Source organism: Esox lucius, chromosome 7, assembly GCF_011004845.1.
Source record: "Esox lucius isolate fEsoLuc1 chromosome 7, fEsoLuc1.pri, whole genome shotgun sequence".
Taxonomy (NCBI): Eukaryota; Metazoa; Chordata; class Actinopteri; order Esociformes; family Esocidae; genus Esox; species Esox lucius.
In genome coordinates this window covers 23145120-23172857 of record NC_047575.1, presented here as the reverse complement: position 1 = coordinate 23172857, position 27738 = coordinate 23145120, and the positions used below count along the sequence as shown (strand labels likewise).

General features: G+C 40.8%; 1 protein-coding gene across 5 annotated transcripts; it reads right to left on the bottom strand.

Moving 5' to 3' along the window:
• Window positions 1-368: 368 nt before the first annotated feature.
• On the bottom strand, window positions 369-27738 carry map6a (microtubule-associated protein 6a). 5 transcript variants are annotated; one of them, XM_013134383.4, is made up of 6 exons: window positions 27572-27737; window positions 26607-27349; window positions 6756-6975; window positions 5910-6139; window positions 2317-2427; window positions 369-906 (listed from the first exon to the last, which is right to left on the bottom strand). In XM_013134383.4, the coding sequence occupies exons 2-6, from the start codon at window positions 27338-27340 to the stop codon at window positions 768-770; spliced, it is 1434 nt and encodes a 477-aa protein (XP_012989837.1). In that variant the 5' UTR covers window positions 27341-27349; window positions 27572-27737; the 3' UTR covers window positions 369-767. The 5 variants fall into 5 exon arrangements, with proteins under 5 accessions (XP_012989837.1, XP_034149462.1, XP_019903399.1 ...); XM_034293571.1 differs by having other exon boundaries at window positions 26607-27736; XM_020047840.3 differs by lacking the exon at window positions 2317-2427 and having other exon boundaries at window positions 26607-27738.

Below are 27738 nucleotides of genomic sequence, written 5' to 3'. Positions count from 1 at the left end.
TACTGATTATCTTTATCATTTAATACCACCTATTTCTTTATTATGTCCATGGAAACTTACAAGGGAACACAGAAGTGAAGAGCAATATGAAGACTGCTGGTCTAGTAAATCCCTGAATACTATTTCACAAAAGTGTATCCAGAGTACTAAAAAGAGCACACAAGCACTCTCAAACATCTATTCACTAGACTGGAAGGAAACTTTAAGTGAATGTGTCCTGAAGCATTTCTGCTTCATAAAAGATTTGTCTGATGACCTTGATATTGCTATGTATTTGCAAGAAGTTATTCTGTGTTCACTGTAACTTCTTCGTCCGCTTTAAACTGGAAATGTCACACATCAAGAAAAGACTACCAAATTAACAAATCAGCAAGTTATCCATATTTATTTGCATTTGAATTGCTCAATATACAGTACTGTTTAATTATTTTCAATAAGCACTTTGGTTATTGAAGCACAAATGGTTTGGCATTTCTAACATCATTACAAATAAAACATTCTTCTAAAACCATAGCAGTTAAAATAAATTAAACTCATAGCACCTTTCGCGATTGCAATTGCTTAAACAGCTATGACCGCACTGCCATAAAGCTGTTTCAAACAAGTTACGTGCATCCTATATGGTCAAACACCTCCTTCAGGATAGTTCTTAATGGGGTATTTCCCTTTTCTAACTGAACTCAGTTTAAAATACTAAATATGTCAAATAGGACAGCGGTCCCTCCCTGTCCACATCAGGCCTACAGTGGATGTCTAGTAGATCTTTTCTACTTTACATCTGGGGCAAAGCGCACCACTCCGCCGCTCCTCCTTGGTTCTTGTCTTTCCTCCGGTGATTCGGGTTCTCCTCCAACGGCACCATGGGAATGAAGATCACTGGGTCGGGGAACATCTTCATTAGACTCTCTAAGAGGTGAGGCACCACAGAGTTAAAGAAAAAGACAAAAGCAAAGAGACAAATGAGGCATTTCCCAGAGGTTAACCACAAGGCATTTAGATGAACTGAACTGCATACCCTGTGACTACTCCTACCTGTGTAGGATCATCTGACTACAACTGTGGAGGTGTGAAGCTGCAACACTGAAACTTTAAACCTGAAGTTCCTCAAAAAGAACATATTTTTCTTCCAAATCATCATTCTGGAATGGAATGATGGCATTCACAAAGAAAGGACATACATTCCCCAATTTAGGAGATACAAGTTGGCATTGTTTTTCAATCAAAGTAAGATTTCTGTCTAGGGATATTGTGTTAATATTCTGATGAATAAATTGCTATTGCTCTCCCAGTTGAAATCCAGTCTGTCAATGGAAACCTTTTCAGACTAAAAGCTAGAGCACATTCACCAGAATGATGTGTCTCAGAGTTTTCAAAACTCCACAGGACATTCAGGTATAATAATATAAAACGAGTTAGAAGCTAACAACTGGAGTAAACCCCAACATTTTGTCATTTCTGCTAGAAATTACAATAACCACACATTCTCAAATTCATAACATTATGGATTCATGTAAAAAAAATAACACAATGTCTTAACAATAACTGACAAAAAAGTTCAGGTGGATAACTGTGCTATCTACATATAGATACGATACATACACATCTATATGTAGCTAGATGTGCTATGTTATCCTACAGGTCTATTAATAATAATAACGGTTACTCGTTAAATCTGGTAACATCCATGTGATTACAAAATCACCTTGACATAATAACAAGTAACGTGATCGTATAATACACATTGGTTGCTTGTAAGGGCATTCCTGCTGTCACTTCAAATAATACACAGTGATTGCAGAGCAGGGCTAATCCAGCTCTAAAAATAGAAAAGGACGCCCGATCTCTAGTCATCTGTGTGAATAATTCAACAGTCACGTTTACTACACAGCCATGCAATTAGGTTGGCCTTGACCTAGTTCTTTTTCTAAACAGGCGCAACGGATCCATCTAGAATCTTCCGATAGCTAGTTCATACAGATGGTCTGGGCCGTAGGCACTCTGCACGACAAGACCCAGGGCCTCCTAAAGAGACGAACCTTAAGGAGGCATTTCCAGGAGCAACAGCCACCTTGCAAGCACTCACACAGACAGACGAACCCACTTACTCATTCCCCTGCTCTCATTTCCATATGGAAGAGAAACAAACGATTTGAATGGTATTGCGGGTGCAGAGAAATTCATGCCGGGTCACTTTCAAAACAATACTGTTGCATTATCAAATGGCAGAAAAAGCCTGACTTTAAATGACATCTTATAACATGTTAATGACAATGAGAGATCAGTGGCTTGTGGCGGCTGGATGTGATTTTAGGTTACCTTGGGATGGGTAGTGCACAGCCCCATAGGTGTTGCTTTAGCGTCTGCACCCAGCCTGTATCACGGATGGGCTGACAGAGCTGTATGTAGTGGTACTGTTTTAGCACAACCCTTCAAATGAATCAGAATGTCACTCGTTAGGTTTTCTAGCCGTGGAATTTCATCCTGCACAGCATCTAAATTTGACATCCTTGACAAGCTAATCACGATGAAGCTGTAAAATATAGTGATTACATTTGTTTGTAGTGATTTCAGGGAATCCTCCGAATGCCACACATTTGTCAAACCCCCAAAAGAACATTTGATGGATCATTACATTGTGTACATTTGAACATTCTGTTGGCCCAATGAATACATGTTATTCTGGAATAATGTTCTATCCATCCTTGATTTGCACATTGCTGTATCATTTGGATGAACTCTTGGAATATATTGGGACACGATGCAAAATAATATATTCCTCAGCTCTCTGTTACATACTGTAACAGCAATATGCAGCCCTTCATACGGATGTCAGAACTCATGCCAGAATGTCATTAATAAGATTTGAAAATGACTACAGATAATCTAGAGGCAAAATTCTCTTCCATGTGGATTCACTCACAAAAAAATCAACTCATATCTCCCAAAGACTACACAACGAAAACATTTCAACAAATACCTGCAACAGTGTTGCTTCACTCACCTCCTCCATACTTTTCAACACAAAGAACAAAGAGGCCACTGCTTTTTCTGCTTTTGCATTTATTCATAGTATTTCATTAAATAGGAGCAAGCAGAGATTAACACAAGCACATCACAGTAGAATACTTCCCCCCAATACATAACCTCTTTCAATGATTATTACTTCTATTATTTCTTATGCTTAGATTAAAGATTGATAGCACCGGGTGATGGGTGTCAGCACTTTACACGTAAGACCCCCCCTAACCCCTTCATCCTTTGTTGCGAGAGAAAGCCTCCCCCTTGCAAACCAAAGGCTGCAGAAGGCTAACAAGAAGCCCCTCACCCACCACTCCGTGGGCACTCGCTCAGTGGAATACGGTGCTTCATTGTTACATACCAACCAATATACCACCGTGGCCAATGGAGAGACCACACCCTCCAGGACTTAACATGGAGGGGAGGAGTCAGGGGTTGCTGACTAGCACAACAGACAACAACAACACAAAAGAGGGACTGGGGAGTGTGGGGAGGTGGGGTGGCCCATGACAAGCACAATGCACTGCTCTATTATGTCCGAGCCCCTTCCGGGAGTCAGAGACGCTACTCTGGTCTACTACTGTCAGACTGTGACATCAGCAGATGTGTGTAGTAGACTAGTACTACTTACAGTCAATAGAGCTCTGATGGAACTCTACAGCCCATCAAAAAGACTAGTCTACATTAATGAGCTTTGACATCATGAGCTTTGCTGTTAATACAAGTTGTTTTTCTTTGCCCACTTAATTTATTCCATTCAAGGAACGACATATATATGCTACATATGTAAACCAAATATAGAGTCGAGTTTGGTCACTCAACCTAATTCAGTGAAATCTGACGTGATGCCTACACTGGCGACATTTAAATAGCCATTGAAGGCAGCCAAGAGTTGAATGCATTCCATGTAATGGCATCTATACGGAATTTTGTCAATCTAATCAAATCCGCAGAAACACACACACACACACACACACACACACATACACAAACACACACACACACCTAGTTCACGGAAGAGGCCGGTTGTTTGAGGCCTGTTTTAGTCCAACACATACACAAACAACATGCATAAACCAGAAACAAAGAGAAAAACTGACAGAAATTTGAGAAAAATTAAAATTTCAAAACAGACAGCATTCAACTTACCATCACATCAGTCATTTTTGGGATATATTACAACAAAGAGAGGTATTAGCAGAGATAATCAGTGTTTTACAATGGAAGAATACAATGTCTGAATAAGGAAAACAGAATAAATAGAATTCTAAAGTCTGAACCATAAATCAGGTGAATGAGACCAATGGGGACTACTCCCCCATGCGGACAGGCCCCTCTTCAGATGTCAGGGATGTGAACGGTGTTGTGGGCCTTGTCTGCCTGGTAGTCCAGTGGGGGCATAAAGACTTTAGTTACAGTCAACCTGTTTGTGTGTGCGTGCCTGCAAGTGCGCTTGTCAGAGAGGTGAGAGATGCATTTGTCTGTGTATGTGTGTGTGTTTGTCTGTGTGTGTGTATGTATGTATGTGTGTGTGGGTGTGTGTGTGTGGGGGGGGGCGGTCCTGTTACTCCACATAGGTTGGTAGCTTCAGCTACACAGAATCTGCATGGCCTGGGTTGAAAGCATGTTTAAGACCAGAGCGAAAATTTCCTACTGATGCTCTCGGGGAAATGTAATGGAGCTTCTCAAAAGAATAATGTAATTATAATTGCATGACAGTAATATTTAACTCAGTGGAAATAATCCTCTGCTGTGCAAATGGCCTGTCTGGTAATACATAATCATGTTACAGTAATCCAGGTGACTCCAAGCTTAGTAACAAGGTTGATGAAACAGCCTTGTTTGACCATCCAAATAACTTGATAAATGCATTTTCCTGCAAATAGGGAGAACAATTTAAATAAGAAGGTATGAGGTTTCAATGTTGTCCTGACAATTCTTTGTTCAAAACCATTCCCACATCACCCACAATCAATAGTTATTAAATGTACAACTTAAGACATAGCATTCAAGAACGATTTCAAAGTTCAAAGCATCTTAGTAATGACAACGTGATAACCAAGAGACCTGTTTGCACAAGAAGACAGCCTTAAGATACAGAGCAGGCACAAACCAAGCTGCACATTTATCAAAGATTTTCAGACTGTTATTCGAGATGACGATACATCTTTGCATAAATTTAGCAAGTTACAGCTACTGAAGTCAAGTCCAGTCAGTGAGCAATTTAACATGGTCTTCTTGTTTCCCAAAAATCCTTGATAAACTCAACAAAGCAATCCGTTCAGTTGGAAGCCAACCACACAGCATTGCTAGTTGGTGGCCTCATGCGACAATAGCACACAGCATTCAATGGATAACCAGGCAGCCGGTAGCCATAGCAACCTTGAGATGGAGACGTGGAGAGAGGGGGGTGGCGGGTGGCATCGGGGAGCAGAACGGATGCGCACGCCCCTCGTTACTATAATGATTTAATGTGATGTGAGGCGAGGAAGCAACGGCACGTCAGACCCCAACCCTGACATTTACTGGAACTACTACTAACTCAGCTAATAGGCAGAGAGCCCAGAGAGACAGCAGTGAGAGAAGAACCCAGGGAGATGTTTAGTTATTGGAATATTTACTTCACTTTTTTCTTTTTTTTTTATATATCTAGTGTATCTTCTTTTCCATTTGCTTTGGCAATGTAAACAAATGCTTCCCACGCAATAAAGCCCTTTACATTAAAATTGAAAAAGCCGAGAGAAAGAACAGAGAGAGAGAAAACATAAATAGGAGAGAAAGAGAGAGAGAAATCATAAAAGGGGATGAGAACCTCTAATAAATTTTGCAGCCTTTGTGTTCTTTCCCTAAAAGAAGAATAAAAGGTAGAAGTATTGCTAAATGATTTTTACTCTTTTGCCTCAGCCAGTTTGTTGTTCATCTCTTTACTTTTCTCCTTGTCCCCCTCTGCAGGTTTGGACTTAGTGGGCTGGTTCTCTGAGGTTTTCTTGGTACCACGTAGAGCTGGACTGCCATGATGCTTTTGCTCTTTGGCTTTCTTCACAGGTTTGCCCCCCTGGCCCGCTGAAGTGGTGCCAGACTTTTTGGGTTTGGATCTGGGAGCACTGTTAGACCTCTCAACCTGGGCAAGGGGAATGGGGAAAATAGAGACTTTATATGTCCTGTCACCCAAGATATTTGTTTCATATTGTATTTGTTTTGTTAATACGATTATATGTGTTTCACTACCACAACACACAGTAGACAGAAAAACACAAAAAACATTCTGTTTTAGGAGACAAGCTACATGGTGGAGATAGGAGACGAGCTACATGGTGGAGATAGGAGACGAGCTACATGGTGGAGATAGGAGACAAGCTACATGGTGGAGATAGGAGACAAGCTACATGGTGGAGATAGGAGACAAGCTACATGGTGGAGATAGGAGACAAGCTACATGGTGGAGATAGGAGACAAGCTACATGGTGGAGATAGGAGACAACCTACATGGTGGAGATAGGAGACAAGCTACATGGTGGCGATAGGAGACGAGCTACATGGTGGCGATAGAAGATGAGCTACATGGTGGAGATAGGAGACAAGCTACATAGTGGCGATAGGAGACAAGCTAAATGGTGGCGATAGAAGATGAGCTACATGGTGGTTACTGATATCAGATGAGCTACAGGGTGGTTGTACAGTGGAAGCACTCAATAGGACATGGGCTGCATGATTTAAAGGAGCTGAAACATTCTCACCTTGGTCTCCTGTAGCCCTTTATAAGGCTCATTGTACAGACTGCGTATCCTCCTTCTGTCCAGAGCCTTGTTGTCACTGGGCTGCTGCTGGGCCTGCACTCCTTTATATGTGGCACTATAGCTGGTCTCCAGGCTGGTCTTCTCATCAGGGAGCAGGAACTGGGACTTGGCTCGGATCATCTTCACTGGCTTTACATCCCTGTAGGCTTTGAACTCAGTCCTGCAAGGAGAATCAAATCAAATACACTCAGTAAAAAAACTGATTGAGCACTGTTTGGATTTATAAATACATACAGTGAGGAATACATATTCATATAGTGGGTTTAATATATGGGACAAGTGACTGTGCAGCCAATGGTTCTAGCGATCAATGTTTAGTAGTTCTATATATAAGCAGGTTGCTGATAAAGGGAAAATTACTTTGAACTGCTTTATAAATCAAGCAGGCCACATTCTTCAGGTGGTAACAAATGAATTCATTAATTATCCATAATTTCAATATCCCTTACTCACTGTTTCTTCATATTACAATATCTAACAAATACATATCCCAACATTTTCGTAGGCTTAAATTGGCTTTTCATACCGCACTTCCTCCCTTGCCTCTGTCCACTGGCCAAGGTGGCAAACACAACTCCCTGTACTGTAGACAGGAACGACCTACCTCACAAGACCCCGCACTGACCGCACTATGAGCCCAGTCATGACCCCGACCACACAAGCAACCACAAAAACACAATGCCGCCCATGTAGCCAAACTGTAGACAAAAAACACTGCAAGGAGAAAAACCCCACAGGAAAAATGCCATATTTCTGCTGTGCCCTACAGCAGTGAAGGGAGGGAGAACGAGACTGTATATTGATTAGGTAACACTATCATTGGCCTGGATAGAGGAGGCAGTTCAGGCAGCATTACAGGCCAATTAGAACAATTAGGATGCTGCTGAAAATCACATAGAAAGACATTTAATCAATCACACTATAGCTCAACCCATGGACAATCAAGACAGCTACTGTGGCATGGCTATGGGTGGATGAGCCAGGCCATTAGGTGGAACAAATTGGCCTTTGGTTAAAAGAAAATGAGAATGAGGACAAACAGCTTGTATCTTTAGCTGTATCCTATAGCTGTATTTCACAGTAAATCAAAATATCAAACAGAGCTGTGTCTACATCACCATATGATACAAAGCTGGGTCTACATCCCAGTATGAAACAGAACTGGGTCTACATCACAATGTGAAACAGAGATGGGTCTACATCACAATATGAAACAGAGATGGGTTTACATCACAATATGAAACAGAGATGGGTCTACATCACAATATGAAACAAAGAGGGGTCAACATCACAATATGAAACAGAGATTGGTTTACATCACAATATGAAACAGAGATGGGTCTACATCACAATATGAAACAGAGATGGGTTTACATCACAATATGAAACAGAGATGGGTCTACATCACAATATGAAACAAAGAGGGGTCAACATCACAATATGAAACAGAGATTGGTTTACATCACAATATGAAACAGAGATTGGTTTACATCACAATTTGAAACAGATGGGTCTACATCACAATATGAAACAGAGATGGGTCAACATCACAATATGAAACAGAGATGGGTCTACATCACAATATGAAACAGAGATGGGTTTACATCACAATATGAAACAGAGCTGGGTCCACATCACAATGTGAAACAGAGATGGGTCAACATCACAATATGAAACAGATGGGCCTACATCACAATATGAAACAGAGATGGGTCTACATCACAATATGAAACAGAGATGGGTCTACATCACAATATGAAACAGAGATGGGTCTACATCACAATATGAAACAGAGCTGGGTCTACATCACAATGTGAAACAGAGCTGGGTCCACATCACAATGTGAAACAGAGATGGGTCTACATCACAGTATGAAACAGATGCGCCTACATCACAATATGAAACAGAGCTGGGTCCACATCACAATGTGAAACAGAGCTGGGTCTACATCACAATATGAAACAGAGATGGGTCTACATCACAATATGAAACAGAGATGGGTCTACATCACAATCTGAAACAGAGCTGGGTCTACATCACAATCTGAAACAGAGCTGGGTCTACATCACAATATGAAACAGAGCTGGGTCTACATCACAATATGAAACAGAGCTGGGTCCACATCACAATATGAAACAGAGCTGGGTCCACATCACAATATGAAACAGAGCTGAGTCTACATCACAATGTGAAACAGAGCTGGGTCTATGTCCAGCTTATATGTTCGGGAATACTAATGTATTAAGGACAAAGGAGTTTACAGGATATAAAGCGAATAGAGCTAAGCAGATACGATATTAGAGGAAAACTACTGCCTTTTCTATGGATACAGGGTAGGAGTTACCTTTCAGCAGGACAATAACCTAAATTATACTAAACAAAAATACAGAAGCTAAATGTAAAGCATTGGCCCGGTTTCACTGGCACAATTTCTTCTGACATTTTGTACAGGACCGAATTTCCCTATTAGCCAGCATTTCTCCATGACCAAGAAAATCCACCTGCAATACAGAAGTGGCATATCAATAAGCTAATTATACAGCAAAATCATGCTTTAATGAGAGGCCCCTGTACTGTATGTCACACAAAACATTGCCACAGATCTCTGAAGTTCTGATGGAGCCGGCTAACCACAGGAATGCCCACCAGAGCTGTTGACAGAAAATCTCCCATTCATTTCTCTGCCGTTGAAGAGGAATGGAACAACATTCCACAGGCTACGATCAACAGTCCGATCAAATCCATGAGAAGAGATGACGTGCTGCAGGACGCCAATGGTGGTCACACCAGAAACCGACTGGCTTTCTGATCCATTCCCCTACTAAAAACAAAAACTGTGGCTGGGAAATGCACAACCGTCTCGGTCATGTGAAATTCATGGGGCCTAATTCATTAATTTAATATGCTGATTTCCTTAAATTAAGTGAAATTTTCGAAATTGTCACATGTTGCATTTATTTATTTGTTCAGTGAACAAGCTGTTTACCAAGACAAGAAAGTGAATATTCTTGAGTGGCCTAGTTCCACTTTTGACCTAAACTGGCTTGACAAACTCTAGTGCTGCAGCTGGGGAGGAGGGGAGAGACTGGGGCAGTACAAGGACAGATTATACAATGACCACAGCCAAGGGCAAAGAGTGCTCCCCGCAGCAGGGCACTGGTGATGGGGGGGGGGTATGCCAGTCATACGAGTCTGACGCCCAGCTAGCTATGTACAGTATACTTGTATTAGACTCTGCCAGTGCTACCCAGTAACAATAAAGCTAGTGTTTTCAATCAGTGTGTGCCTGGTACCTACTCTCCTTCCGTCTGATCAGTGTGACATTTGTCATCCCTATATTATTAACAAACAAATCATATAAGCTCTTGCCAAGCTTACATACTGTGTAATCTTACTGGGTGTGTGGACTGGAGAAAAGCAGTACTTCCAAACATAATGCATTTTTGTGTGCAAGCTATTAAATACAGTATCACAGAAATACAGACTGTCAGTCGGAACTGCATGTTTTAACTAATGTTTTTACAACCACCTTATGCCGGCATCCCGGTGCAGAGCCTGCTGACCATTCATGACAAATCGAACGTGATGTAAAAAGCTCTGTCACTACGGCGATATGACAGTGGTAATTACAGGGGATGCCAGGGAAGAGCATGGTAGAGATGCCCAGGACACCCTGATCTAGCATAGCCGGCTAGCCTGATGCCGAACAAATTTGTATTTGTATCAAATCTGGCACCGGTGAATGTCACTTTGCTAACCATATTGCGTTCCAACCTATCTGGTGTCTTATCTGGGGTGATTCAGGGAGGTTCCATCATTAGGTCATTCCAATGGCATAGTGGTCATTGTTATAGCATAGTGTGCTAGTTGCCAACTAGTTTATAATGCTTCCGTTTAAGGAATGTACTGTATATGTTGCTAGTAACCTGGTTAATGGCACAGTGTTGTCTTTATAGTGTACATTGTCAGTCTCTATTTTGCGTCCTCCTCTTGGAAAACCATACACATAACATGAATCACATTGTCTTTGTAAAAGCCATACTCTTCTCAGTGTCAAGCCCTTGTCCTGTATGTACTGGACAGTGTGGCAACCTATGTTGTGGCAGACTAATCTAATGCCAATCCGACACTGTTTCTCGTAGTTTGAAATTATACGGTAGTATATATTTTAAAATCGGTACATATTTGAAATTATTGAATGATTTATTAGCAGGCAGAATCCGTTATAATTATATGCCATACACAATGCATAACAGAGGAACGCAGCCAGACAAGGTCTTAGATTTGATTAACAGTAAGAAAAATCAATCCTTGTGAAAACTGATTCGATTCAAATTCAGGTCAATCAATCAATCCCTGTGAACAGTGGTTGAATGTATGGTGAGTTAAAGCAATCCCTGTGAACAGTGATAAGGTAAGGTAAATCAATCGCGACAAACCTATTTTGTGTATCAGTCAACTATAACTTGCCAACTATTACTGTAATAGCGGAGTGATACACAAAATAGCCAATATATAGCTAACAGTTGATGGTCACTGATCAATACTCTCCTTAATCCCCCCTAAGGGATCATCTTGCCTCTGCTGTTATGGTAGCTGTAGATGGCCTTTCAAGACTGCCCATGCAGTTACATGACTTGGCTGCAGAGTGATAAACTGCAAATCAGTGAAATCAACGCAGAGATCACTTTCTGATGTATTTTAAACCTTGGATGTTTTCCTAAACCTCTTATAATATTTATTGCTTCAATTATTGTACATAATAATATATGGAATTTATGGAATTAGTCCATATAATTTTACTTATGGTTAGCTCTGGGAGTCAAACCCACAATCCTGAAATTGCAAGCAACATGCTCAACCAACTAAGTCAAAATGGTTTACCCAAGTATTTAATTAAATTTGAAGTTTTTCACACCAGTAGTAGAGTGAATGTTTAGGCTTTGTACAGCATATTATTTACTGTAGATCAATACAGTGAATGAATATTGTGGAACAAGCAAAGCATCATAATGCAAGATGAATATTAAACAGTTCATTACAGCAGCCTTTCTTCACACAATCCTGTAATTCCACGCCACTGATCCTAACCTACAATGAATATAAAAAGTCTACACAACCCTGTTAAAATGCGTTTTGCAATTGCCCAGCCAGAGCCCAGACCTGAATCCAATTGAACATTTGTGGGGTGATCTGAAGAGGGCTGTGCACAAGAGATGTCCTCAGAATCTGCAGATTTGGAGCGCTTTTGCAAAGAAGAGTGGGCAAATATTGCCACATCAAGATGTGCCATGCTAATAGACTCCTACCCCAAAAGACTGAGTGCTGTAATAAAATAAAATGGCGCTTCAACAAAGTATTAGTTTAAGGGTGTGCACACTTATGCAACCAGGTTATTGTGAGTTTTAAATTTTTCATTTTTCCCCCTCAAAGATTTCAGTTTGTTTTTCAATTGAATTGTTCACATTATAGGTCACATTAAAGGTGGAAAAACTTCTGACATGATTTATCTTTGTCTCATTCATGATTTATCTTTGTCTCTCCATCTCTTCCTCCATCCCTCTCTCCATCTCTCCTCAGTTAGAGCATGTGCGGTTAGATTTAGTGATTCAGCATGTATTGCCTGCGTGTTGGGTGAAACACATGGCTTTGCATTTCCTCTAAGAGGATCATTTTAAAATCCACTAAAATCTGTTGGCCTCTTAACAATATTTCAACCACCATTTGATGTGCTTTGGAGGTTTTCATGCATTCATGCCATGCTCAACCGTGCTTTGCTCACATTGATGGCACATCCAGAGCCCATTCATTTTGCATACAGAGCAGGCAAGAATGCAGGATTAAACAAGGCACTCTCATCTGCAGTGACTAGTGAACACCTTGCATTGGCTGACAGTATGCACAGCAGAGATGCCCCAGGACAAAGATAGACTAGACAGCTGTTCATCTAACAGTGAGAAGAGGACTATCAAATGAGTCAAATCAAAATACGTATAGACTCTCACTCTGAGCTGAAGAAAACTAAAGTACCTGTCCTCCTTAGAAATACAGCCAACATGTTCCCCTATCATCATCTAAGGGATAATATTGTGCAGTAGAAAGTGAAAATGTAATTGCCTGAGAAAGTATAACGTTAGATTTTTTGTTGTTTTCTCATAAAACAAAAGAAAACAAACAATTAAATCAGACAAAGAGAAGAGCAGTCTGAGCTAGTGCTCATTGAGTTGAATCGTCTTTGATTTCCTGAGCTGGTAACGACTGACGGTTTGTTCTCATGCAAACAAGATTTTCAAGTATAAACAGGGAACAGAATAGGGAGATAGCTAAGCAATTGAGAGTCGTGACATGAAAGCAAAGCGTACATCATAAAAGCCACTTCATGTTTTCCTGTTTGATAAAGAAGTGCGTCTTCGGGGTATGTCATTGGGGCACGCAGGCTACAGAGAATCATTTGAGAAAACACAGGGCATTTGCAGACAGGGCATAGCTTTTGGTTCAGTTTTTTGTTTTTGTGCCGTAAGGGCATTGTATTTCCATCACAATAGATTAAACCAGATCTTCGGAGAGACAGATATATTTTGGCTTTTGGAGAAGTGTTTTCACTGGCTGAACACAAATGATAATGTCCTCCAGACAGCTTTTCAGTTAGGTTAATCTGAAACCCCATGTCATAAAGCACATATTTCTAGGAGAGCTTGGAAAACTGTTTTTCAAAATGTGAATAAGTTTGGCTTCGGTACAGTCAGATTGGCATGTCTGGCATGTCTTCAGACCCCCCCATTCCAAAGAGCACGGTCCCAAGTGGCAAGGCCCACAACACTGAGTGAGCATGCATGTGTCAGAAATGAACCCACGGCTGACATGCTAAGGGCTCCTGCTTGACACAAGGCAGCCGTGTCATCACAGTTTACACATTAGTCACCTAGCAGACGCTCTCCCCCGAGAGCCAATCTCAGTTAGTGCATTCATCTTAAGACAGCTGGGTGGCCCAACCAGTAGTAGTAAGTACACCTTGCTCAAGGAAGTAGCTATCCGCAAAGTCAGTGCTAGAAGGGACAGAAAAACCAATAAAAACTGCAAGCGTTGTGCTTGGACATTGCACCAATGGAGATGATGTGTTGGTCATATGACCGTATTGCTGAATTCATCATTGTGATGTTTTAAAAAGAACAGAAAACAGGCAAGTGAAAAAAAGTGGTACTGACGCCTCTTATTATACAAAGAAGGCAAAACACTGGTAGATTTTCCTCAAAACACAAAAATAATGTGTGCCACTGTATCTGTGGCAAATTAGTGAACAACTTTAGAATGAATAAACCCTAAAACAATAAACCCCCCCACCGCTCCAAGGCTGTTTTTGTGAACAGCATCTCTCTGGCCTGGGCCTCTTTAGTACTCTGCTCACTGAGCCAGACAGAGACATGGCAGTTCTCCATCATCACTCACGTCCTGAGCATAATGCTGGAACACAGAGACAGATGGAGTGTCCCACCATTTTTTTCTACTGAACATGAAGTTTTGCAAGGAACAGCTAAAAGATACTGATAGGAGCTGAATATTCTAGAATTCAGTTTGGCTTTTGACATCTTTGACAATGGGTTTTATAGATTTATATTCTCTGCATACAGTGGGGAGAACAGGTATTTGATACACTGCCGATTTTGCAGGTTTTCCCACTTACAAAGCATGTAGAAGTCATTTTTATCATAGGTACTCTTCAACTGTACGTGACGGAATCAAAAACAAAAATCCAGAAAATCACATTGTATGATTTTTAAGTCTTGTGATACATGGCCCCATCCATCCTCCCCTCAATACGGCGCAGTCGTCCTGTCCCCTTTGCAGAAAAGCATCCCCAAAGATTGATGTTTCCACCTCCGTGCTTCACGGTTGGGATGTGTTCTTGGGGTTGTACTCATCCTTCTTCTTCCTCCAAACACGGCGAGTGGAGTTTAGACCAAAAAGCTCTATTTTTGTCTCATCAGACCACATGACCTTTTCCCATTCATCCTCTGGATCATCCAGATGGTCATTGGCAAACTTCAGACGGGCCTGGACATGTGCTGGCTTGAGCAGGGGGACCTTGCGTGCGCTGCAGGATTTTAATCCATGACGGCGTAGTGTGTTACTAATGGTTTTCTTTGAGACTGTGGGCCCAGCTCTCTTCAGGTCATTGACCAGGTCCTGCCGTGTAGTTCTGGGCTGATCCCTCACCTTCCTCATGATCATTGATGCCCCACGAGGTGAGGTCTTGCATGGAGCCCCAGACCGAGGGAGATCGACTGTCATCTTGAACTTCTTCCATTTTCTAATAATTGCGCCAACAGTTGTTGCCTTCTGACCAAGCTGCTTGCCTATTGTCCTGTAGCCCATCCCAGCCTTGTGCAGGTCTACCATTTTATCCCTGATGTCCTTACACAGCTCTCTGGTCTTGGCCATTGTGGAGAGTCTGTTTGATTGAGTGTGTGGACAGGTGTCTTTTATACAGGTAACAAGTTCAAACGGGTGCAGTTAATACAGGTAATGAGTAGAGAAGTGGAGAACAGAAGAAGAACTAACAGGTCTGTGAGAGCTGGAATTCTAACTGGTTGGTATGTGATCAAATACTTATGTCATGCAATAAAATGCAAATTAATTATTTAAAAATCATACAATGTGATTTTCTGGATTTTACAGACCCCTACATGCTTTTTAAGTAGGAAAACCTGCAAAATCAGCAGTGTATCAAATACTTGTTCTCCCCACTGTATGTTGTATTGAGTTACCTAATAATACAACATAAAACAGTGTGAAGCCACAGGGCAGCCAGCTTGAGACATTGCTGTTCTCTGTTTTTACCAATAATCTACCACTTGACAAAAGCCTGTGTCTGAAAGCATTGTATTTAGGACAAATCACTTATCTAGATGTAGGGCTGAATAATGTGAAAAGCAAATTGAGCAAACCAGACTGCTAGACAGCAAGCTGTCAGAGTTGAAATACATTACAAAAATATGTTGACAGAGGGAAAAAAAGTTCACAAGTGCCTTTTTTTGTCTCACAACTACAGAGGCCAAAGAAAAATGAGGACAACTGGAATAGTACATTTTTTGCATTAAAACCATAATAAACTACTATACATTTTTGGCACACTTCTGGACAATTCTAAATAATTAGATTTAAAGGTTGGTGATCCTTGTCATTGATCTAACCTGTGGTAAAGTGCAGCTGCCAAGGCTATTCACATGGACTGACCGAATATTTCAATATTGAAGGGGGAGGAGGAGTGACCCCTGCACTTCTTGTTAGATGCTAACTGCATTTCATTAGTACTGTACTTGTACTGTTCATTGACAATAAAGTTGTCTAATTTAATCTTTAAACTTTAAATTTAATCTAATTTAAAGTTTTTCTTAGGATATGCGCCCAAGTTTAGTCTCTACAGTAGAGGGATGCTTGTCAACTCTCAAACAGGGCTAATCACAGGTATTGTCTTTTTAGACACAAAAAGCAAAATAATTTTGAAAACATAAAAACAAATAACAATAGGGTTTCTCCTACCGGAGAACCCCTAATGATCGCATGAACACACCACAAACTAGCGACACATAGCTTTGTAAGCTACCACAAAGGGAATCTGAACAATGTTAGCTAGAAGAGTCTGGTGTTCCAGCTTATGTACAGGTGCCTATTGTATTTATTGGCAGCGCATTTGAGGTTTTTTAAATTGATTACATTTCAAATCTAGTACAAAGGCATTTAGGAAGCACTGCCTCTATAGCTAATACCGGACACTCATTCATTCTTTATCGCGCAGTCTTCTAAATCCCTGACTCCATTTAATGCCAAGATGTTTGTATTTATTTTGGATTATACTTTTGTAATGCAGATGGCGTTTGCTCTAATCCTCAGATTCCTGATGTTTCTCTTTTTCCCCACCTCAGTGTCCTTTTTCCACCTCCTGCTCACTCTTGAGGTATTATTCCCTTCCCTCCACTTCTGCATTCCTTCTTGCCCTGTACTCACTTTGCCTCTCTGCTGCTGTTTTTGCCATTGTGATGTCTGAAAAGATTTGACATAAAATAGCATATAGTATTATTTCAGACAGTTTACATCAAAGTCTACAATTAAGTGATCTACTAAGTGTCAAACATTCCACGCCGTCACAATGATTCAACACTGTTGTAATAAAATGTTACAGGGTTGAATATGACAGGGTTGAAGTTTTTGGTTAATAGATTAGATTAAACTTTATTGTCACTGAGCCATTAAGTGTAATAGCAGCCATAGCTCCATATTTATCTAAGACAATAGCACCACATGACATTTACGACATCATAACATTTTTATATTCTGCAACCCTTTTGTTACATTTTTCCTAAACAATTGTTTACTATAACTTATTCCACCAACAGAGTTGAAATGTTGAGCCTGATAATCTCAATCTGACAATAAAAACAATGAAATACAAGTAAGAAAAGATCCTGACACTTTGATGCCTTTGATGCAGCATGTTCTCTAAAAGACTTGTGTGATGTCACTTCATCAATGCTGATGTCATAGGGTATGATCCATCATTCTTTAGGGGGTGAATCGTATGGCGTGACAGGGTTGAAACCAAACTGGGGGATATGTCAATATTGCAATTTCATAGATATTTGATGTATTTTTTTCAAAAAAAAAGCTTTTGAATAGAAAACACATGATTATAGTAGCAGGAACATTTCGGTATCAAGTGCAATTTTATTTGTTTGATATTCAGTGAAAAAGTGATGATGGTCAGTGAGGACATGCAAACATGTTTGTCATCTACTACTTTGACAACCCATTTTTTATTTTGTTTTCCATCTAATGCAAAGACCCCTGGTTCTATTAATTGATGGCTTTAAAATTCATTCTGTGGTTTCCTTTAATCAAAAATCTTAGAAGTCTGGGGAACTTAAAAGCCACCCAATTCAGAGAATCACCCATATGCTGATGGTAACCTACATAAAATTGAAAGCAGAACACTCACACAGTATATGCATCCAGGTTTAAAGCCCACAGCCAGCAACAGGCACATGCCCCATCACATTGTATTTTATCAAAAATGTTTATTATATTGTTTGTCTGTGGTATTTTCAGGAGGCACATTGACTGAACAAGACATAGAGTACCATTCTGTTGTATTCCCCTTTAAAGTGGTTCCTACTGAGATGCACGGTTGGTGTCAGTAAATTGTAGAACAGAGAGCAGACTTCCAGCTCTCAAATGTTTTTGTTTAAATAAAGGTCAATGAGGTAAGCAGGCATGACCACTTCTAGACAATAGCAAAACAGAATACAGAGTTTAATTAACTTGTACCATCTTTTGTGACACATCTTCTGATTAATTGGATTTTAGCTGCCGGTGAATGTAATGGGCTATTGTCCCAGAAGGTATGTTGTTAAATAGTTTTCATCAAGTAATGTAGCATATTGATTTGATTTTGATGATTCAATAGAAAGATTTTATGTTGTTTCTCTGCTATAATTTTCATCTAGATACAGTAGCTTGCTACTTTATGAGGTTGGTTTTAACCTTTAGGTAAGGTGTCTAGAATGAACGTTTTTTTAACTCCTCTCCTGGGTGTTTCTTAGATTTTAGAAAAGAGAAATAAACAAGTTTGTATGGTATATGGCCAATATACCATGGCTAAGAGGTGTAAGACAAAGAGCTGTTAGGCATGACGCACTGTGGAGTGCTATGCCGTAGTATAATGGCAATGTACAACAAAACCCCTATTACTCATTGCTTTTATAAACCAGTTACCAATGCAATTTGAGCAGTAAAAAGTGTCACATCATATACCACAGCTATCAGCAAATCAGCATTCAGGATTTAATCTCAATCTGACAATAAAAACAATGAAATACAAGTAAGAAAAGACACTGACACTTGCCTTTGATGCAGCATGTTCTTTAAAAGACTTGTGTGATGTCACTTCATCAATGCTGATGTCATAGGGTATGATCCATCATTCTTTAGGGGTAAATCTACATTTGTAATCACATATTCATATTTCATATTATGAGGCATTTGAAAACAAATAAGAATAGCCTATAACCAGTTGAACACCCTTTGCAGGATCAGTCAGGGTTAGAGTTTACATAGCTGGCCAAAAACTGCATTTTAACTTATGGGTTTTGTACAGCGCCTTTGGAAAGGGTTTCGAAACCATTGCTTTCTACTTCAATATGATTGGGCTACATCCAGGGGCGTAGGTTTGATTTCAAATGTGAGGGGGACAAACACTGAGTTGTGACGCCGGCTGGGCCGGGGTGCAGTCTGTTCTTACATGGACCTATAAAATGCAATAAAATTAAATGCAAATTCATTATTTAAAAGTCATACAATATGATTTTCTGGATTTTTGTTTTAGATTCCGTCTCTCACAGTTCAAGTGTACCTAATGATAAAAATTACAGTGTTCTCCCCAATGTACTTTTGGCCATATGCTGTATGTGCACTGATGGACACAACATCTCATTGACTCTGCTACTACAAACACGCAAAATACAGCCTTCAGCCATTTAATTTAATATTACTTAGTTAACATATATTCTATGATGCGTGCCCTTAGTAAAGAGCTACTACAGACCTCTGTATTTCAATGTGTCATAGGGTATGTGTGTGGCTGATAGGTGGGATTGTTTGAGTTTGCGGATTGTTGACGTGCTGTACGCTGCCTGCTGTTACCTACCTGGCTACCTGCCAAACTTTTTCGAATTTACTCTATATAAACTAATTGGTCAAAATTATATTTTAAGAGTTTTACCAACGCAATATTTTTTATCTGTTGACCTCTTACCCAACTTTACTACACCGGGACTCTTTTGGACATAATTGACGGAACTACTCACCACTGAACACCCGAGGTTAAGTATCATTATAATGCCTAATCACTGTAATTGTTGTAGCAACAACACGGAGGAGAACTATCGTCTTCAGTTAAAGATAGCAGAGTTAGAGTCTCGGCTTGTGACGCAAATGTCAGGCAAGGATTATGTTAGTGTAGAAATAGAAAAAACTGCGTCAGTGCCACCAGGAAGAAACAATAGTTTTGTTAGCCCCTCGGCACAGCTCCTGCAGCCGGGCAATAACTTTCTCTTGGTCACTGGGAAGAAATGCCGCCGACCAGTTAAACCTGAGTCATTGCTAAAACCAACTGAGACTTTCAACAGGTTTTCCCCACTGGAGTCGGAGTCAAGGCCCGAGCCGTCTTCGGAGGGGAATGATCGGCAGCCATTTTCTACCGGTGGCCTTGAAAAACTGAAAACTTTAGTCATTGGCGATTCCATTACACGCAGTATTAGACTAAAGAATCAGCCGGCGATCGTACACTGTTTACCGGGGGGCAGAGCCACTGACGTAGCCGCAAATCTGGGGTTGGTGCTAGCGAAGTCTAAAACTGGCAAGTATAGAGTACAGAGATATTGTTATTCACGTTGGCACCAACGACGTTAGGATGAAACAGTCAGAGGTTACGAAGCAGAACATAGCATCAGCGTGTAAACTAACTAGAAAGATGTGTCAGCATCGAGTAATTGTCTCTGGCCCCCTCCCAGCTAGGGGTGATGACGAGCTCTACAGCAGACTTGCTCAACTCAATCGCTGGCTGAAAACAAAGTTCTGCCCGTCGCAGGAGGTAGAATTTGTAGATAACTGGCTTTCTTTCTGGGACTCTACCAGAAATAGCGCCAGGCCTGATCTGCTGAGGAGCGATGGACTCCATCCTAGCTGGAGTGGTGCTCTTCTTTTATCTAGGAACATTGACAGGAGTCTCACTCCTATAGCCTTAACATGAGATAGGGTCCAGGTCAGGCCGCAGGCTGTTAGCCAGCCTGCTAGCATAGTGGAGTCTGTCAATAGCATAGCCAGAGTAGTTAGTACAGCTTTACCTATTGCCACTGTGACTCATTCCAGGCTGAGAAAAGTTAAACAAGGTAGTGCTAACAAAAACAACCTTATTAAGATAAAGCCTTCCTCCACCTCGGTCACAAAAATAAATAAAAATGACTGTATCACTTCGCATCTCAAAATGGGACTCCTAAATGTTAGATCTCTTGCTCCAAAGGCAGTTGCAGTAAATTAATTAATCTCTGATCATAAACTAGATGTTATTGGTTTATGTGAAACGTGGCTAAAGCTTAATGAATTCACTGCCTTAAATGAGGCCTCTCCTCCTGTTTATAATAGTGATCATATCCCTTGTGCATTCCCGAAAAGAAGGGGGTGTTGCTAATATGTATGACAGTAAATATATATTTACTCTCAAACATATCACTGAGTTTCATTCTTTTGAAGTTTTACTCATGAAAGTTAACCAGGCCGATAAATCGTTTTACATAGCTACTAGTTATAGGCGCCCCGGGCCATACACAATGTTCCTCAATGAGTTTCCAGAATTCTTGTCTAACCTTGTAGTCATGGCATATAGTATTCACATTTTTGGCGATTTCAATATTCATATGGAAAAGTCCAATGATCCTCTTCAAAAAGCCTTTGAAGCCAATTGACTCAATGGGTTTCATCCAACATGTCTCAGGTCCAACACATTGCCACAATCACACCTTAGATTTAGTCCTGTCATGAGAAATAGATATTGTAGATCCAAAAATTTCCCCCCAAAATCCTGGATTATCGGATCACTGACTTATTACATTTACCGTTAAAACAAGAAATCCACTTGCTCCGCAAACAATGAGTTTCAAAAGCCGTACTATAATTACTCGGGCTACAAATAAATTCCTTGATATTCTTACAAGTTCGCTCATTAACGACAGAGTAAATACATCTGTAAACGATCAAATCGAGGATCTAAACTCAATACTGCGAAATACATTAGACACAGTTACACCACTAAAAACAAAAGAAATACGCAACAAGAAACTTGCTCCCTGGTACACAGACAATACTAGAGCACTTAAGCAAGCCTCCAGAAAATTGGAGCGAAAGTGGCGCTCCACCAAGTTGGAAGTATTTAGACTGGCCTGGATAGACAGTACACTACAATACCGAAAATCACTCACGTCTGCTCGATCAGCTTATTTGTCTAACCTGATTGAGGTGAACAAAAACAATCCAAAATGACTATTTGATACAGTTGCAAAGTCAACAAAAAAGCAAAGCTTTGCAAGTGAAGTGGGTCTTCACTTTTGTTGTAATGAATACATGAACTACTCTGATGAAAAGATCATCCCCATCAGAAAACAAATAACTGACTCCTCCTTAAATAGTTATGGTCCTCAAAATCTCAGTTGTCCTGAGAATGTCCTGAACCTCCCTGACCAGGTGTCAATGGGGACACTTGAATTTTTTGATACCGTATCGCTCAACACATTTACTAATTTTGTAATGAGTTCTAAACCCACAAACTCTCAGCAAGACCCGATTCCAACAAAATTACTTAAGGACATGTTTCCTGTGTTAGGTCAGCCAATGCTGAACATAATAAATTGCTCCCTTTCCTCCAGATGTGTACCAAACTCACTAACAATAGCGGAAATTAAGCCTCTTCTAAAAAAATCTAATCTGGATCCCGACATATTAAACAATTAGAGGCCAATATCGAACCTCCCGTTCCTCTAAAAAATCTTAGAACAATGTGTTTCCCAACAACTGAATGCCTTCCTAAAGACAAATAACATTTATGAAATACTCCAGTCCGGTTTCAGGTCCCATCATAGTACTGAGACTGCACTCGTGCCGAAATCACAATGTAAACTTTAATTGTTACGCTGATGACACACAGTTATACACTCACCTAAAGGATTATTAGGAACACCTGTTCAATTTCTCATTAATGAAATTATCTAATCAACCAATCACATGGCAGTTGCTTCAATGCATTTAGGGGTGTGGTCCTGGTCAAAACAATCTCCTGAACTCCAAACTGAATGTCAGAATGGGAAAGAAAGGTGATTTAAGCAATTTTGAGTGTGGCACGGTTGTTGGTGCCAGACGGGCCGGTCTTAGTATTTCACAATCTGCTCAGTTACTGGGATTTTCATGCACAACCATTTCTAGGGTTTACAAAGAATGGTGTGAAAGGGGAAAAACATCCAGTATGCGGTAGTCCTGTGGGCGAAAATGCCTTGTTGATGCTAGAGGTCAGAGGAGAATGGGCCGACTGATTCAAGCTGATAGAAGAGCAACTTTGACTGAAATAACCACTCGTTACAACCGAGGTATGCAGCAAAGCATACCTTTGGAAGCATGCTTTTCAGATATTAGGAAGTGGATGACAGAGAATTTCTTGTTCTTAAACTCAAGGAAAACAGAAATGCTTGTTTTTGGACCCAAAAAACAAAGAGCGTTGTTAGCAGATCTCACTGTGAACCTCGACGGCTGCATGGGCGTATCCCAAAAAACTGTAAAAATCCTTGGCGTTACCCTTGACCCTGACCTCTCCTTTGAAGAACATGTGTCTCAAGAGTTGCTTATTTTCATTTTCGAAACATTGCAAAAATTAGAAACTTTCTATCAAAAATGGATGCAGAACAATTAATCCATGCTTTCATGACTTCTAGACTACATTACTGCAATGCGCTTCTCTCTGGTTATCCAGACAAATTAATAAATAAACTTCAATTAGTGCTGCACACGGCTGCTAGAATAACTAGAACAAAAAAAATTTAACACATTACTCCTGTCCTAGCGTCCTTGCACTGGCTGCCTGTTAGGGTTAGGGCTGATTTTAAGGTTTTACTCTTAACCTATAAATCAATACATGGACTTGCCCCTACTTACCTTGCTGAAATGATCCAGCCATACATACCTAAATATAACCTACGATCGCAAGATGCAGGCCTTTTAATTGTACCTAGAATTTCTAAACAAACAGCTGGCGGCAGGGCCTTTTCTCACAGAGCTTCACTACTGTGGAATAATCTGCCAATTAAGGTTTGCAAACTCAGTGCAAACGAATGATCTGCCAATTAGAAATGCAAACTCAGTGCAAACTTTCAAGTCTCTACTAAAAACTAATCTCTACAGCACGGTTTATAATTAGGTGTAGCCTGGCCTGGGGGCGTGAAGGTGACCAGTAGGCTTGATACTGTCCACCCTTGCTGTCTTGCCAGGTGGGCTCTCGTCGCCACTGGGATGCCCTCCCTCCAATGCCTTTCGGGGGAAGAGTCACTGGCTTGTTGTTGACTCTCTGTTGCGCACTCGTGCAATTGGTCTGTCCGCTGCTGGCAATACTCTGCCCTCATTCAGGGGGGTTGTGGTGGGTGGGTGTCCCTTTGGTTGATGCCTGGCAATGTGGGTGGATTGATTCCTGCCTGTTGGGCCCTGTCCGGGGCCTCCCCCAGGTAGGGCCACAGTGTCACCGGACCCCCCCGTCTCAGTTCCAAGGTGTTACGCTGCTATATTATTGTGCTGGGGTATATGAGGAATGCACTTCTAACTTTTCTCAGTTTCCTCCTGTTTTAAATTTTAGGAGGAGATGAGGTCCTGGTCCACACCTGCGGATTACCTGGTTTGGGGGGCTCGTTGCTGTCCCTGTCCTTGTCCACCTGGTCATACTTCTGACCTAGTCTAAAATCAAATAGACTCTGGATTTAGCCCAGAGAAATGTATTAATTATTCCAATTGGACTCTTAATATCTCACCCGGCACAGCCAGAAGAGGACTGGTCACCCCTCTGAGCCTGGGTCCTCTCTAGGTTTCTTCCTAAAATTCAGCCTTCTCAGGGAGTTTTTCCTAGCCACTGAAATTCAACACTACTGTTGTTTGCTCCTTGGGGTTTAAGGCTGGGTGTCAATGTAAAGCACTTTGTGACAACTTCTGTTGTAAAAAGGGCTTTATAAATACATTTGATTGATTGATTGATATGTAATCTAAATGTATTTTGCCAGTACTGTACTTGAATTTCACAACCTCACCCTCCAAGCTCCACCACTCTCTTACATGACTACACTGGTTGACTCAACATCCTTCTGGTTCTGCTAATAAAAATGAACATTCAAGATATGGGCTACACATAACTCATTTTATTTAAGTTATCCACCTTTAAAGACAACATTTCACCTCAGCTCCACGGCTGACCTTCTCACGGTCACCATCTGATCCTGCTAAAATGCAGGACATAATATAACATGAACAACTTGAGCGACATTGACACCTGCAGAACCAGATGGCAATGTTTGATCTATAAGACCCACATTAGGTTGAAATGTCAAATGCAGCTACTTATGTAGGTAACTACAATGTTAGCCAACTTTTTAAGAGATCAACTATTAAGCTAGTTAGTTAGCTATATCGTCTAATGTTTCATAGCTAGCTAGCTGTAGCACTCACGTTGTCTTTGCATAAAAAATGCCAGTTTGTCTAACTTCAGTCTTTTCTTGGCTGGTGTCATACGGTGCTAGCAGTGAGTGAGGTGAACCTAGTATAATGTAGAATGCTAGCTAGCAAAATAACGTTAGCTGGCAAGCTAATATATATTTTGCTACTATCAATATCATTCATAAATATAACATTAGAATAACTACACCTTGCCGGTTTTAGAAAAACACTCTGATAAAAGATAAATATCTACCTCATTCATACGTTACGGGAGGTAATTAGCTAGAGGTAATGTCAGCTAGGTTACCAAACTTTCATGAGCCAGAGATTGCAGATATTAGTTGCAACTGTAGCCTCTACTCTACTATGGTTATAATAAGAAATGAAGTAATCCAAAAGTATCTTTAATCCGATTACAATATTTTTTGTAATATTTTTTTTTACTTGTAATCGGTTAGGGGGGGGGGGGGCTGTAAAGGCACAGAGTTTTGTGAAAATTGATGGCAAGATGAATGCAGCATGTTATCAGAAAATACTAGCAGACAATTTGCATTCTTCTGCACGAAAGCTGTGCATGGGACGCTCTTGGACTTTCCAGCACGACAATGACTCTAAGCACAAGGTCAAGTTGACCCTCCAGTGGTTACAGCAGAAAAAGGTGAAGGTTCTGGTGTGGCCATCACACTCTCCTGACCTTAATATCATTAAGCCTCTCTGGGGAGATCTCAAATGTGCGGTTGATGCAAGACGACCAAAGACTTTGCATGACCTGGAGGCATTTTTCCAAGACGAAAGGGCAACTATACCACCTGCAATAATTTGGGGCCTCATACCCAACTATTACAAAAGACTGCATGCTGTCACTGACGCTAAAGGGGGCCATACACAGTATTAAGAACTAAGGGTATGCAGACCTTTGAACAGGGGTCAGTTAATTTTTTCCTTAGTTGCCAAGTTTTGTTTTATGATTGTGCAATTCTGTTATGACCAACAGTTGAATGTGAATCCCATGTGAAATAAAATAAGTTTTGCCTGCTCACTCATGTTTTCTTTACAAAGGGTACATATATTAACAATTCTCCAAGGGTATGCTAGCATTTGAGCAGAACTGCATATATCTCTCTGTGTGTATATATATATATATATATATATATATATATATATATATATATATATATATGGTGACCGAATGTTTAATGGTGAATATATATATACATATACAGATGCATAGGGGTGCATTGGGGCCACAATTAAAATATATATGTATATGCTCTAGGAAAGAATTAAGAGACCACTGCACCTTTTTCTTTCCTTTCCAAAATGCATCTGTATATATATATATATATATATATATATATATATAATCATGTCAAATTGACACTTTCCAATAATATTATGATGACTGTCTGTGTTCAGACTTAAACATGCAAAGTCACTTGAAATGCACCCTACCTTCACAATGACAGGTTCTGTTTCACTTGTCGAGTATAACATAGCACTTACTTGTATGAGCTCCCAACTGTAACTTCTCGTTTTAACTGTCTGTTTAGCTCATCCAGCGCAGCCCTGCCTCTGGCTCCTGCTGCATCTTGCCTCTCCACTTTGATACTAACTTTCTTTTCACCATCCTTCTCCACAGTTTTCTTTTTACTCTCTCCCACAATTTCTTTCTCTTGCACTTGGTCAGCAATTTCGCTTTTCTCAGCACCAGTGTCAACCTCCTTAAGTGCATGAGAATGTTTGGACCTATCCTGGATGCGATCAGTGCCGATGGAGATAGAGGAACTGGGTCTGGGAATCCAAGGATGGTCACTCCTTTTCGGAATGGGCCAGGGCTTGAAATCCTTCTGATATTGGGTCTTATTGTTGAAAGGCGTCTCGGGAGTGTGATATTCATTCTTAGGTTTACAGCTCGGCTCAGGGCGCACTTTCCAGTGCTTAAAGTCTTGGCGCATTACAGAACCACACGCATACTCTTCGGACGCAGCGTTTTCAGTCGCAGGATGCCCACGAGCCTCTACCGCCTGGTCCCCGTTATGCGCGGGTTGGGTTTCAATGGCGACCGTATTCGCCTGCGCCTGATGATGCGGCTGTTTTTGTTGATGCTGCAGCTGAAGATGCTGCATCTCGGAGACATCGTACCGTGTGAAAACCAATGGAACCGAAATGTCCCCCTTGTCCAGCTGGTTCCAGAAGCGGGCCATACAGCACGCCCTGGTGATGCAGGGCCACGCCATTATTAATTCCTGCGCGAGATATTATTTTATATTTTACCGGTCAGAGCAGTGAAATATTTCTCTCCCCTCGGCTCTTTATGGACCACTGTATTCTGCTACAAAGAGGTACAAAATGTCCGAATGTTTAATGGCGCAAGCGCCAATGTTTATCGAGAACTGAGGAATGATACATCCATGATGCAAATATTAAGAATTCAAAGATTATGTATGGTTAATTAGCGTTATTACAACCTGCCTCTCTCCGATGTTTTCCTTCTGCGCTGCTCTCTGCTCTGCCTGTTCTGTCCCGTCATGCACATCGCACTAAGGGGCACTGCAAGGAAAACCGACCCCGCCCGCGCACCCAGCATTCCCCAGTAAAGGATGCTAAGAATTGGATCAGATAAATATCACCTGGC

Coding starts and splice junctions, on each gene's coding strand:
- map6a (XM_013134383.4), bottom strand. CDS start 27,340: ATGGCGTGGCCCTGCATCACCAGGGCGTGCTGTATGGCCCGCTTCTGG. Junction 6,140..6,755: donor AAGGGCTACAGGAGACCAAG/GTGAGAATGTTT, acceptor CCCCTTGCCCAG/GTTGAGAGGTCTAACAGTGC. Junction 2,428..5,909: donor AAACTGGCTGAGGCAAAAGA/GTAAAAATCATT, acceptor ATTCATTTGAAG/GGTTGTGCTAAAACAGTACC.